The sequence below is a fragment of the Epinephelus fuscoguttatus genome, linkage group LG17 (assembly GCF_011397635.1).
Source record: "Epinephelus fuscoguttatus linkage group LG17, E.fuscoguttatus.final_Chr_v1".
In the NCBI taxonomy this organism is placed as follows: domain Eukaryota; kingdom Metazoa; phylum Chordata; class Actinopteri; order Perciformes; family Serranidae; genus Epinephelus; species Epinephelus fuscoguttatus.
Window position 1 is genome coordinate 40,626,112 of NC_064768.1, and position 14,908 is coordinate 40,641,019.

The 14,908-nt window shown below is 43.7% G+C and overlaps 1 protein-coding gene across 2 annotated transcripts; it reads right to left on the reverse strand.

Moving 5' to 3' along the window:
* Positions 1–107: 107 nt before the first annotated feature.
* LOC125904558 (digestive cysteine proteinase 1-like) lies at positions 108–11,804 on the reverse strand. Of its 2 annotated transcripts, none has more exons than XM_049602039.1 (11): positions 11,648–11,804; positions 9,864–9,923; positions 9,682–9,774; positions 7,230–7,402; positions 6,477–6,738; positions 6,180–6,375; positions 4,863–5,056; positions 4,685–4,776; positions 1,188–1,349; positions 698–887; positions 108–615 (listed from the first exon to the last, which is right to left on the reverse strand). In XM_049602039.1, the coding sequence occupies exons 1-11, from the start codon at positions 11,688–11,690 to the stop codon at positions 428–430; spliced, it is 1,653 nt and encodes a 550-aa protein (XP_049457996.1). In that variant the 5' UTR covers positions 11,691–11,804; the 3' UTR covers positions 108–427. The 2 variants fall into 2 exon arrangements, with proteins under 2 accessions (XP_049457996.1, XP_049457997.1); XM_049602040.1 differs by having other exon boundaries at positions 9,864–9,917; positions 11,648–11,785.
* Positions 11,805–14,908: the final 3,104 nt, after the last annotated feature.

The window sequence follows — 14,908 nt, forward strand, 5'->3', positions numbered from 1 at the left end:
CTTATGATCGAACATATTATTCTACTGCATGAGTTTAGAGAGCATGCCTGACTGTCTCACAGCCTGTGAGTGTTAGATCAACCAGAGATGTCACTGACACCAGCAGATAAAAAAAACTTTACATTTTTTATTGTTTCAAATTTGAATGCAACAAATTACAAAGGTTCAAGTGGAAATGTGTCACAGACTGTACTTTGTACAACTGAAATGATGAAGGCATTGTAGCTGTGAGCCAATAAACTTGTACCATGTTTGAAAGGTGTCTTGTTCTGTGTGCAGCATCTTAATTCAACATTTAACACGTGATTCTCACCGAGCAGCTCAGTCTGACGTGATGATCACACCTCAACACATCCAGCATTAGGTTTCATTCATCCTCAGGCACTCACATAGTGGCTTTAAAGCGCAGTAGAGAAAATGGACAAATCTATGCCATTGTAACATACGTAGCATCAGTGGTGACGCCACAGTTGTTGTCCTTCATGGACATAAGGATGTAGCCGTCATTGCCCCAGTACGTGGACCATGAGTTCTTTATCAGCCAGTATGGCTCCCCGTTCAGGGAGCCGTATCCCACAGCAAGCACAGCGTGATCCAGATCATCAGTGGTGTTACCTGGAAACACAAGAAGCCAGTTAAAGAGCGAGAAAGACTGTCACTGTCAGAGAGTGTGAGCACCAGTGAGCGTGAGACTCACCACAGGCCGGCTCATAGTAGACACCGTGGCTGTAGAAAACAAATGATCGGTGTGCAGCGTCGATGCTGACAGCCGCAGGCCCGTTTTTAAAGAGTGCCAGCTTGAGGGCGTCTGCGTCTCCTGATGTCACGTTGGTGTAGCTCTGGATCGGTGCGATGAGCTGGGACGCGTTCATGTGGCAAAATCCATTCTGTTCAGAGACGGAGGAGGAACATGTTAATAAAATACTTCATGTTTGTAATTATACTCAAGTTAATCTAGGAGGAAGGTTTCCATGATTCAGTCTGAGTCAAAATACTGTAAGAATATTGGGATGTGCACCATTCACCATCTCTGTAATATGAAGACCACATGTGTGAAGGTGTTTCATTTTTTCAGCCGTAATGAAACACCTTCACAGCTTCCCGCCATCCAAAAAGAAAAAGCTTTTAGTCTTCACAGGTTATTCTGCTGCAGCAGTCACAGGCTTCACATCATGGAGTCATCTCACCATTCCCATGTAACCTCCGTAGGTTTCTGTTGTGGCGATGCCTCCATGTTTCATGATCCACTCGTACCCTCTCCACTCCTCCCCTCCGTCACAGCCGTTATTACCGTAACCCCAGGAACAGTCCACCAGCATCTGCTGAGACAGGACCTGCAGGGAGCCCGTCTGAAGGACAAGAGCAAAGCGTCACTCACAGATTAGTAACATGTCCTGCTCTGCATCCATCACTTCCTCTGAAGAACAGCACAATACATCAATAGATGGTGTGAGATAAACAGTGGAGTTTAAAATGAACACTTTTACACCAGCTGTTTTCTACAGGTCAGGCAGACGCCCTGAGGTCACAAAGAAAACACTCTAATTTGTCTCCAGTGGAGCGGCTCTGTTTTTGAACCTGCCTGTGGGGACGGGGTGACACATCCAGCGGGTCACTTCCTGCTGCTGCTGCGCTGCATGCTGGCAGAGGCACAAAGACAAACTGCTGGTGCTTTCTGCAAGCCTGATCACACTGTACGGCCAAACACTGAGACCATTAGTGGAGCACTCGCCCTGTCCCTCTGTGCTCTCATTATATCTGACAGCTGACAAATCACTTCAGTGATCTGACAATCCTGCCAAACATTTTAGGGATTAATCGTACAATCTGTCTGATTCTCAACATTTCCTTTCATTAAATTCAGGACATACGGGAGCGTTCATGAAAATGAGATGGATGCAAGGTCACAGCAACCTGGACCTTTGGCCCTTCACCACCAAAATCTAATCAGTTCATCCTCGAGTAATAAATCACAATACTCAGCATATTGCAACAGATTTTTTTTTTTTTTTAAATTGCAGCAAAATGTTTCTATTGAACTGAAAAAGTAATTGATTATATTATTCTAGTAGGCTACCTAAAGTTTAATTTGTATTTGTTGATACTTGGCACTGTGTGATGTATATCACCACACAAAAATATACTATGCTGTATTAATTTCTTGCCCCATCCCAACCGGCTACCAAAAAGTATCAGTGTAACCTCTCTGCAGTTATTGTCCTCAGTAACAGATGGAGGGAGGTAGAACAACCACAGTAACCATGGAAAAGAATACGCAGTGTTTTCTGTGCTGTTGGTCGTGATCTGCTTGTCTCTGCAACAGCACTGAGAAAAAAAAACACGAGGACAGTTGAAGAGCTGTCCACTTTAAACAGCTTCTGGCCCGAGGCGAGAGACAAACTCAAGATGCTGTGTGAGAGAGAGAGTCCGTGAATTTGGTCACGTCAATGGGGTGCCGTCAAATCCCATAATAAACCATCCAATGTTTGGATCAGGTTGCTTGGCAACAGGGTAAGAAGGAATGCCTTTGAGCTTTTCCCTGCTGAGATGGAGGCAGGCCAGAGCCGACACTCAGTCAGTCTTATTTCTTCACACACAGTCATGTCTGTCTAACGTGAGAGAGAGTGGCACAATGAGAGGTCTTGTGGACTCGCCCCTCCTCTGAAGGGGGAGGACGTCTTTTCACTCACAGGGACGCTTCACACAGACAAAAGAGCTGCACCTCAAATATAAGCCCTGTCTCCACCAAACCCTTTCAGTCCAGCACCTTTGGAACCAGCAGTAAGCCTTCAGACATGGTACCTAGACCCTGGGTGTGTTCAGACAGTCCTCTTAAATGTGGGCGGGGTTGTTGTCACTCACTGCTCCGTCCAGCACTCGCTGTATTTCCTCATCAGCGGTGACACAGATGGAAGTCTGCACCTGGTTTATCGTCCACAGAACGAGGCTGCACGCCCACATTTTCACAACAAAATAGAACAGGCTGCAGTGAGAGTCTCTCTCCATGGGATATTTCAAAATAGCAGCTTTGTGCATTTAGTCCTTCTCAGGCAAGCTCAGGGGTTTAGTGTTGCTGTAGCCCACAGGAAGTGAGGATTAGAATATATGACCTTCACATAATCCGCTCCAAATGAATCTATATTTTTAAAGTCATTACTAAAAGTGTGTGTCATATAAAAACTAAAGTGATGGTCAAAGTTGTCACAGTGGAATTTAAGGTGTGCTGATGGATTCACGTCATCAACTCATGCATTGAGTAACATTACAAGTTAACGTTCCACCTTAAAAGTTGCCGGCAGTCGGCCCAGTGAATGAAGTGATTTTTTCTCAGACTCCAGCTGCTGTGAGAGGCAGCAAAACATCCTTGTGGAAAATCCTCAAGCAGCCCTCTACCTGTCAGCATCTACCTGCACAGAAATTCCCCAGACACTATTTGCCTCCCTCTACCAGAATGGGCGGAGCCTTGGATCTATATACAGCCATGGCTCCCAGGTGACAGCCCATTTTCCCCTGGAAGAACAAAGGAGCAGTTGGGCCAGCCTGATTATTCTATCCAACTGTTTGAACTGAGAACATGAATTGTGAGTTTCCTTTGATCTAAATGCACGTAGACAATTCTTAAAAGATCATTTGTTGATTCCCAGGTTATAGTTGTAGTGTTTGAAGTTAAATTACCTTTGTTTCTACTGAACTGAACTGTACCTCTCGGTTTAAAAAAAAAAAAAAAAACCCTGACTTTTTACAACTGAGCTGAAAGTGAAACAATAAATTAATGTTTTTGTAGGCTGGTTCCCATGTGAGGAAGAACATGTTTCCTTTGTAGCAGACAGCCTGAACATGAACACAGCAGGCTGCTCCTTATTTTGAGCCGAGGAGGATTTGGTGAGTGGGTGTGACGGTGAAGGTGGGGCGTGGTGTAACCAGAGGAGCAGAGAATAATGGCTGACTGCATACACCTGTGAGGTGTGAGAGGAAGACAAAGCCAGTGTGGAGGAGAGAGTGGCAGAGAGCTGAGCCACACAAAGCATTTTTCTTTGTCTGACTGATCGTCACAAGCTCCTTGAGGATGTTGGAGAATGACAGTGATCATGAAGGTGATTCATTCTGACTGTTGTTGTAGTGGAGCGGAGGATTCAGGAGCTGGAAACAGCTGAGCTGTACTCCAGTGCTGCAGATCATCACGAGCAGGTTTGATTAATTTATCTACTTTTGTGCTCCTCTGTTGTCTGACCCTGGATCTGTTGGAAATGCTGAATCATGTGGTGACTCTTTGAAGCATTCATGCTGAGCTAAAGCTCTCCTCAAACCTGCACCAATAAGCTCTAGTACATCATCTCCATTCCCCTCGCTCGTCTGGAGCCCAACTAATTCAATTAATCCAAATTAATAATTGCAATTTAATTTTTGTTCTTTAAGGCCTTAAGTTATGCTACACCTTCACAGATTTAAGGTAACACAGCACGACTGATATAAAACTAGTCATTTGTGGGTGAAGTACTCCTTTAACGTTATGTCTTCAGGTCTTAAATATTTCAAAAAGCAAAGCACATCTATGAAAACATGACCAGCTGAACCTCCATGCTGAACACCTGTGGCTTCAAAGAGCATTAGGAAGCAGCCCGTCAGTTAAAGACACTGGAATGTGGCCAGGACTGTGCAGCACACTGCTTTTCATCCCCCTCACCTTTAGGAAGAGAGCGCCCTCTACTGCTCCAGTGGTGGCGAAGCTCCAGCAGGAGCCGCAGATGGCCTGGTCCTTCACCGGAGTCACCGCACCTGTAAGAACACAGCCGGGGTAAAAGCTAGAACGTCCTGCCAGGAAGATGCATCTGTAGTTTTAGATTGTGTATATATACACGTACCGTAAAGCCTCCAGTCAAGTGACTCGGGTACTTTCACCCCTTGGTAAATCTTGGTGGGGAAAGGCAGTCCTCTGTTTGGGGTCTTTCCTCGTTTCCTTCCCCTCATGGTGGCCAGCTCCGACATGGTGCGATCAGACAGAGAGTTGAGAGCCAGAGAGAAGGACAGCCCTGCTCTGTTCTTGGAGTGGACGTACCTGCAGCAACAAGGAAACAGTCATCAGATGTACAGGATATCAGTGCTGGACTGGCATTAAAGGGATAGTTCGGATAATTTTGGGTGGGGTTGAAGCAGCAGTAGACCAGCAGAACAGCTCCTGTGTTCAGGGAGCTATAATTAGTGTTTTTGTCAATGGAGTCTGGTGGCTTCCACGAGTGCAAAGATGGGGAACTGAAGCCGTTAAAAGCTTCCTCATCAGATCAGGCTGTGTGACATTAAGGTAAAGCAGATGAAATACTCTCAATATAACGTACACTTAAACTGATATTGATTTCTTTTAGTTGCGACTTTTTTAAGTGGCTAAAATACATTTTGTTGCCAACCCCCTACACAGCAGTGGATTGCTTCGGGGCCGTACACATGCTGCGTTCTTTGTGCCCTCAAATTCATTGTTTTCATTATAGACGCATGGCATGTACTCAAATGCCAGAGCAATGCCGTTGTAGTGTATGCACGTTCCCGAGCACCTGTTTCAGAGCGCAGCGGCTGTGCCTTGAGATAAACTGAGAGAAACTTTTTGAATGCAGCAGCGTGCACCGCCTGTCATGTGACGAGGACCAACCAATCACAGCCAGCAGATATCTTTCCCTTCTTCCATAAATATCATTCTGTAAATATGGAGAAGTCATCATTCTAGTGCAGGGCTGCCAGAGCTTTACATCTGTCCCACGGACAGTCCCATATTTTTGGTCTAATACACACTGGAAGAAGATCAGCTCTGCACTCAGGAGTTTTGATAATTAGGCTGTGATATGGTGCTGGTTATGGTCGCTTAGCAACCTCAGACTCAACCTGCAGCTGCGCCTTGAAAGTTGGCACAGAGTGCGCACAAGAGTAGCACCCCAGCACCTGACCTCGCATTTTCCAGGCACTTTAAAACGCAGCATGTGTACGGCCCCTTAACCTCCACCTCAGACTACAGACTGCTTCTCCAAACTTTGGACGTGCTAACTGTATGTAATATACTGTCTATAGATAAGTTCGCCACGCAGACCCACTTTAAAAAAATCTGAACTATCCCTTTAATGCCCAGGTGCTTTAAGAAAAGCTCAAACTGGTTATCAGCGTCACAGCTCATGAGTACTTGAAGCTCCTCTCACCTGAGGTTATGAACAAAAGCGTGCTGCCTTTCCTCGTGTTCTCTTTCGTCGCTGTACTGACGCTGGAACTTGTCCTTGAAGTAGTCAAACATGCGCTGTGAGTGGCCTGATGCTGATGTGTGGATGAGATCTTTCATCGGATTGGCCAACATGTGGTGCTCCACTCCCGGACCAGGAAATGGCCCACAGCTCATCCCTGCAGGGGAAAAAAAAAAATCAACAAAGCAGACAAGTGTTTTTCTCCCCTTTAAATCCTCCTGAGTGAGTCTTGATGTGAGTCTGCAGCTGAGCACAAACCTTCAGGCAGAGAGAAGACTTTGGGGTCCACGTGAGTGCTGAACTCTTTGTAATCCACCAGGTACTTGTCGTAATGTGACCCCAGCAGCGTGTTGTAGCCCATCATCTCATAGTGGAGGGGTACGGCAGGGTCGTCTCTGCTGTCACCACCTCTCTCTGAGTGGGTCACCCACAGTGTGTACGTGTTCTTCTTGTAACCCACAGTGGTGACATTCTGCCAGACTTCACACAGGGAGCCTCCATAGTACTCCATCCTCAGGAACTATGGAGGGGTTAACATCATGACACGTGAGCAGCAGGACAATGAACAATGAACACTCAACGCTGATTGTTCTGTTTTTATGGAGCACATTTTTCCCCAGTCCTTAACATCACTCTAGTGTGCAGTGGTACAAGGATGTGGGACTACAGTCAACAGCACAGTGAACTACCGTGACCTCACTCATTCAGTCCCTCTCTAAGACCTGCATCTGAATTACAGGAATTCACTGGACAGGCTCCATGTCAGGGAGAGCTGAACTAGATTCTGTGAGAGCATTTACACTTAAACTGTCACTCAGGTTCACTCACACTTGCACTTTAATGGATCACACAACACATTGCAACAGCAGAGACAAGTTATTCTTTTTCTGCACTGTAAAATATTCCAGGATGTGACCTGGTGGTCAGCTACATCCTTCAAGCCTGTATGTCCTGATGAGACTGTTTCAAAAATCAATCTAATAAGTGTGGTGTGTTTTTGCACTCACAGACCTGGAAGCCCTGCACGTCAGGCAGCGACGCCTGCGCTGTGACTGCTTCGTCCTTTGTTCCATTGGACTGGAAACACTTCATCACATTCAGCTCCGTCTCTGTGGTCTCTGGAGTGATTTTATAGGCAACGCCCCACTGTGCCTCCGCCCCCAGCTGGTAGGTTGACACCTGGCCTGTTGATGATGAATGTAGTTAAGTTAGGGCCTTTCCCAAACCACTCCATCTACCCTCTCCCTACACACTTCCACTCTGTCTGCCTGTCTGTATGTCTGCCTTCATGTGGAGGGTCCATCACATTAAGTGCCATCTCAATTTAACCAGTAGGGAGTGGAAGTGGGATAGAAAACCTGACAGCGAGCCTGCATTGATGCTGACTTTTTACTGCCCATTTGCAAAGCTGCATCGTGTCTCATGTATTATATTCTCTTCTATCCAGAGAGGCTGCTGGTCTGCTGATCCTGGTCTGCTTTGGCTTTCTGTTCTGAAACTCACAACTAAAGGTAAAGTGTGTAAGATTTAGAGGGATTTAGTGTCGTCTAACGGTGAACTGCAGACTGTAACCAGCTAAAAACTTCTTCCACTGAGAATTCCTTCAGTGTTTATTGTTCAGGAGGTTTTTATCGTCTCCAAAACAAACAAACCAGGTGGTATTATCTGGTAAAAACACATAAAAACGCAGTTGTGGGGCGTCGGTGGCCGCAGCGGCCCGGGTTTGACCCCAGCCTGTGGCACTTTGCTGCATGTCACTCCCTCTCTCTCTCTCCCCCTTTCACGCTTGTCTGTCCTATACATTAAAGGCTAAAAATGCCCCAAAAAATATCTTAAAAAAACAAACAAAAACAAAACAAAAAAAAAAAAAACACACAGTTGCATGTTACAAATCAGTGCTCAGACCTTTTGTCTCATAAGTTAACGTCAACTTTTTCTGATCCAGACGTTCAGGAAGTTTTTATCGTGAGCTACTTGGTACAGTTATCTCATGTGTGAGAATGTCGTCACCTGCTGATGTGGCGAGTAAATGCACCTCACACAGATACTTATTTTTACAGATCCTGCTGCGGTAGGAATCGGACAAATTTACGCAAATATACAGGAGGGAAGTCACAAATGTCACATGACCTGCGAACTCACAGTAGGCCATCCCCAAATGTGCTAAACCTGTTTCACGTGTAAACATGGATCCACAAATGCGTAAATATGACTTCATGTGTATTTGCTGTGGTGAAACTCTTAATATTTGTTAAATCTGTCACATTTTTATGTGAAGTTAAATTAGTTTTTATAGAGTAAGTTAGGCGCATTTGCAAATCATGTTTCATTTTTGTGGATATGACTTTTCGCAACACAACTGTAAAAAGACATGTTTGTGGATAGTGAAGTATTTGTGGATCATGGCATACATTTGTAGATCATCTTGTGTGGGCTACAAATGATAAAGTCCAATAAAACTTTCCATAGTTTTCACGGGAAGCCAAATTATCCACAAATCTCCTCCTCTCCAAAACAAACAGACGAAGTGATTCAAAACAACGAATAAAGCAGTTTAACGTTCCAAATCAGTGCATCTCTGACGCTGCTCATTGCAGGTGGACTTCTTACTGCAGTGACCGACATGAAAACGCGAATGTAGCCAGTCTAGAGTCAGTGTTTGGTTTGTCCTTTTTGGGCTCCTGTACAAACATGGCAGTGCAACATGGTGATCTCCATTAACAAACACCTGCTCCCTATGTGGATATAAACGGCTCATTTTAAGGTGACGAAAACACAACAATCCTTACCTTTAGGTGATTATTATAAACTAAATAAAACATACTTACAAAATTTTATTCTATGTCTGACAATATATCCCATAAATCCTCCACACTGGAGCTTTGAGTATGAACTTTTTGGCTACTTCTATTTCTCAGTAAGTATTTATAACTGGCTCGTTCAGTAACATCAGGCTTACTGTGCAGTGTTTGGGCTGTTCTATCCACCTCTGGTAAAGGTGTCACGACTCTGCTTGCTTTGTTTGGTGATGATAAACAGTTACACACATAGTTACAACACCATGAGATAGACAAAATGTAAACTTGACACGAGGTACAGGTGGGTAGGTTGAAAGTCACAGAAGGCAAAATTATTATAATATAATTATAAGACAAAATTATTCAGAAGTTCCTTCTTCATTCAAGATATGTTACCTCCTCAGGATGGTGAGGACACAAAATACACAGCTCATAAAATTATCTTGTGCCAGGAAGAAAACAGGCTCAGAGTCTGATGAGTGTGAAACATGACCCAACAAGAAAAGTGCTGATTCATTCTTTTTCCACTTCTTTGTTTATGTACTGAGTGCTTATGTTCTGCTCTGGTCACACTGGTCTGACACATCATGTTCTCAGTTTCACATCACTAATCCAGCCAAGCGCCAGGTTTAAGAGGAGCAGACGCGGGTCAAGGGGTTTCTCACCATGGTAGTAGTCTATGCGGCTGGACTTTGCTGCTGCATCTAACCAGGCCTCAAATGGCTCCTTGATCTCAGCGTAGGGCAGAGAGATCACTCCTGAAACAGAGATGTGAGACAGTTTTGTGATGAGGCTGAATTCTGAGGAAGCAGAGACCTGATGTGTGATATGATGTTGTACTGCTCACCTTTGACATGATAGCTGCTCCCAAAATCTGGAGGAGAAGGAACTGCTTTCCCCTCTGTAGCTGAAAAAGAACATTTCCAGTTGAACTTATACACCTACTTTTCACACACAGCGTTACTCAGAATATTGATAGCTGTCCTGGACATTTGGTCTGAGTGTGTGTCCTTATCACTTTCAACGCAAACATCAGCAAAAAAATGTGGTGATTAAGCAGCTGTGCTCTTTCACTCTTGTCATGCACGCTGGTTAGTTCCTGCAAAAGGTTTATTTTTAGCAAAAATTTTACTTAGACATGTAGAATAAAGTTGTCTTGGTGGTTTGGTTACGTTTTTGTTTCTCATGGAAGCATTTGTCCCACATAATGGGTGAGTTCTGGATCACATACTTTTACTGGTTACTTTTAGTATGTCCTGCAGCTGCCCTTAAAACGTACCTACTGTAGCATGCAGTGTGCACACAATCAGGACTTTCTCATAACGTTACACCGTTAACTTTGACCCTCTTGTTTTTAGTGCAAGGCTACCCAGAGCTTTACATCTGTCCCGCAGACGATAGGCCTACACACTTATAAACAGCTCCTGGAAGAAGATCAGCTCTGCACTCAGGGTTTCAGGTAAACAGGCTGTATGATGCTTGTTAAGGTTGGTTATCAACGTCAGATGCAACCTCCGGGGCACTTTTGAAAGCTGGCACAGAAAAGGCACAAGAGTAGCACCCAGCACCTGAGCTCATGTTTAAAGACGCAGCATGTGTACAACCTCTAATTTCCAGAAACTGGTACCTGCGGTTATTCCACAGGCTAGTTAATAACATGTCGGGCAGGAAATCCAAAGTGTGGGATCATTTTGAGAAGGTGAAGGACAAACCCAAGGTGATATGTAAACTCATCTTCATTGGTCGACTACAAACATGACGTATCATGTGAAACATGGAAGTAGCTACATGCCCATTAGCCCACAGCGTCATTAACAGGCGGCTCGCTCAGTGTGTGACGTGCACTTGGAGATAAAATATAGGCCTATATTAATGAAGGTTCATTAGTACGGTTTGTATTTCTCTGTAATGTAGCACAGTGTTAACAATGTTACTGATACTATTCTTTCTCACACCTTCAACTCAAACCACCAAAATATATCATTTAATCATTACATTCATATCAGAAACATGCAGGAGACTAGTCCACTGATGGGGACTGTTGGTCCACTGATGGACCCTGATGAGGACTGTTGGTCCACTGATGGACCCTGATGAGGACTGTTGGTCCACTGATGGACCCTGATGAGGACTGTTGGTCCACGAGGAGAATTGAGTCCTAATCAATTGACATGCCTCCTCTTTTTGCTCCCTCCCTCTCTCCTTACAAATAGCGAACAGTCCCTAGAAAGTGTAGCACCCTGTGTTGTATATACACCGAATTTAAGACGAGTTTCTGAGGTGTCCTCAGGTAACATGAGACACATTTTAAGATGCCTGTGGATATCTTAAAAAGTAAGAAAACTTTAAATTGAATGCTTTTTGACTGAAGTTTGGCACAACGCTGTCTGAACTCATTAGCACGTAGCTTAGACAAAAGCAGGTATGTTTCCTTTGGTATTTAAATTCATTTATAATAATAATAAGATGTATTCGCCACCGCTGTAAAGCACTTAAATCTGAAAGTATATCTTTCGCAACCTGACCGTTACCTATTACGACACGACTCTAATAACACCACTTGCTAGCTGCTTTGATAGCCTAGCTAACGTTAGCTAACTGCTAACACAGTGCTGCTAATTAAAGGTCTACCTGAGACAGCCCACAGGACAACAGCTGCGATGAAGAGACGCATCGTGTGATGGAGACACAACAGATGAAGCGCTCACACTGAACTCTCACTCAAACACATGACTCTGCAGCTTACCGTCCAAAACACTGATTAAATAACCGACCGACCGCAAACACTGACAGCTCTCAGCCAATCACACGGCGGCGCGGAGGAGTGTGGTCCAATCAGATATGAGAGGCGGGGCTTTATCCGCCAGTCATGTGATCTGTGTCATATGACTAAATAGAGGACGGTTGCACAGAGCAGCTGACAGAGGCTGAGTCAGGTGTGTTTAGGCCTCAGTTCAGTCTGCTGAGAGTGTTAGAGATGTTTTTATTGTTTCTAGATTAGACACTGAACACATCAGCTACACACTGGACTTTAGAAGAAGAAGATAGACTTTATTAATCCTTTATTAATTCAATTTTTCACTCTGTTATACACACACACACACACACACACACACACAGGCCTGAAATACTCACACATGCAGAAACAGGACCTATACAATTGATGTTTTAGAAAAAGACTTCTGCTTAACGAGACAACAACAAACAGACCGATCAAGTGAAAGGTAAAGAGACACTTCACACCCTTAAAGGGATAGTGCACCCCAAAATGAAAGTTCAGCCATTATCTACTCACCCATATGCCGAGGGAGGCTCAGGTGAAGTTTTAGAGTCCTCACATCACTTGCAGAGATCCAAGGGGAGAGGAGGTAGCAACACAACTCCACCTAATGGAGGCTGACGGCGCCCCAGATTCAAACGTCCAAAAACACATCACTGAAACCACACGTGAGCGCGGTGCACAGAGAGGCAGTCAGAGCTACAGGCTACAATGAGGCTAAAAACAGAGTTCACATGACGTTTGTCCAAACAGCTTTTTATGTCGGGGCTTCACGACACTTGGATCACTACGGACGAGCAGTATGGAGATATTTTGTGGTTTCAATGGCTGAATTTTCATTTTTGGGTGCACTATCCCTTTAAAATAACAACCTGAGCCACTCTGTTTCATGACCACTGTTAATGGACACACAGTGACGGTGTTCAGTTGCCCCCAAGTGCTTCCATTGCAACCTGTCCTGTGGCTACCGGCTGCTGCTCGCTGTCCGTATACTCAGTACTGAAACAACTTTAAAGGTTGTTGTGCACATTGGTCTGTTTGAACGATTTACATGAGGAAACAGGATCCAGGTTGAAAAGTGCTGCAGTTATCCTTTAATACACAACTTACTTTGTACAGATAATTTAATACCGCTTTGTCCCCATTTCAGCTCAGGGGTCGCTGGCCTGTAAAACACTGGAGACCTCAGCTCTGAAGAAATTGTAGGTGTGAATGCTCAAGTTGAATAGCTTACACTACACTGCATTGCTCACTTGAAACGCTGAATAATACCATGCATGTATTAATGTGAGGAATATTTGAAGGTGTCTGAGAAGCTTACGTAACACTGCAATGCTGGCTTTAATGTGTAAGAATCAATCAGCAAATCAAATTTTATTTATATAGCACCTTTCAAAACAAATCAGTGTCATTCAAAGTGCTTTACATTTTGATTGAAAAATACAGAGAATAAAAAAGTAAGGACAGAAGAAGGACTGGGAAACTAATGCACACTGTGTCATACAATAATAATTTAAAACAATAATAGAAGATAAAAACAAGATCAAAACTACTGTGCTGCTGCTAAATATATATATATAATAACATGCAGGATAAAATATAAAATCAAAGTCAGGAGAATAGCAATAATGAAAAGAGAAAAACACAGATAAGACCACTGAATAAAAACAAAAGTAGCAAGAAGACAAACACAGATAAAAAGTAATAAACAGAATAATTATAAAACAATATAACTAACGCAGGACACTACATAAAAGCCAGACTGAATTTTTGGAGCATAGTGGCTGAAAGCAGCATCACCAAATGTTTTGTTCTACTCTGTGGGACAGTTCAAAGAGAGGAGCCAGAGGATCTGAGGGCCCTTCCTGGTTCATAAAATAAAAGCATCTCTGAGATATAGTCTGGTGCAAGCTAAGAGGTGCCTTAAAAACGAATAAAAGAAATTAAAAATCAATACAAAAACTAACAGGCAGCCAGTGCAGGGATTTTAAAATAGGCGTAATGTGTGCTCTCCTTCTGGTCTGAGTGAGAACTCGTGCTGCAGAGTTTTGAATCAGTTGCAGCTGATTTATTGGTGGAGAAGGTGAAGTAGTAAGAATAGATGGAGAGCTGGGAATGAGCCTAATTACTATGAATATTCTTGAAAACGTGAATGTATGTATTGTTGATCCGTATGACTCATAACTGGACGTGTAACAGATTTGTCTGTAGGCTGCAGCACAACAAAGATGGAAACAGCAGCAAAAGACACCATTTAAAACAGACAAGCAAAGAAGCAGTTTAATGAGTCTGGACTGTTCCAGATTTCTAACTGAGAATTTTTACTAATGGGTAAATGATTCTGAAAACAGTTCACCATTTATTTAAAGTTTCTGTGGTTTAATAATCAGAGCAAAATCTTTTTTTCTCAAATGTATACTACAAGTTTTTTCCTTTTTCTGTATTGTTGTCTCAACAGATTGTGATGAAACTGGACAGAAAACATTTCACTCCTTAAAGTTTGTCAGGTAAGATGAAGCCTGTGTGATTGGGTCGACACCTCAGGTGTGCTGCTACACGACACACACACACTCAACCAGCTCTCATCACTGCAGCAGGGCTGCCCGTCAGAGAATAAGCTTGTTGGTTTTTTTGTCTTACTTTTTGTTTTTGTGCTGTTATCACCAGATGTTTCCGTTTTTTCACTCATTCACAAGACAGCAAGTCACTGAGAAAACAAAATTTAACCAAGTCACAGATTTCCAACTGTGCTTTGGAGCATGTGGGTGGAAACAAACATACAAAACTCAGACTTGGCACTAGATGTCAGTGTCTTACAGAACACGGTCAGATTACTGCCCAACACTCCCACTCAGTCTGGAGCTGCTCTGGCACAGATATTAAAAATCACATGATGCAGTGTCACTGAAAAGCAGCGTGATCTCATGAGCATGTGCAGACAGGCAGGAGAGAGAGAAAGATGGAAAATGGAGTTTTAGTTTGTAAAGGAACGAGTGCTGCAGTGCACTCTGTCAGGTGGGAGTCTCGGGTCGTTTGCTGAATACATGAGGTCACACTGCAACAGCTGAGCAGCCACCAGATTAAGATATACTTTATTCTTACATTCTTTTCAC

Excerpts from the sequence above, each read along its gene's own strand:
- LOC125904558 (XM_049602039.1), bottom strand. The coding sequence starts at position 11,690 with ATGCGTCTCTTCATCGCAGCTGTTGTCCTGTGGGCTGTCTCAG. Across the intron at positions 9,775-9,863 it reads GAGCAGCTATCATGTCAAAG|GAGTGATCTCTCTGCCCTAC; the intron begins GTGAGCAGTACA and ends TCTCTGTTTCAG. Across the intron at positions 616-697 it reads CTACTATGAGCCGGCCTGTG|GTAACACCACTGATGATCTG; the intron begins GTGAGTCTCACG and ends TTGTGTTTCCAG.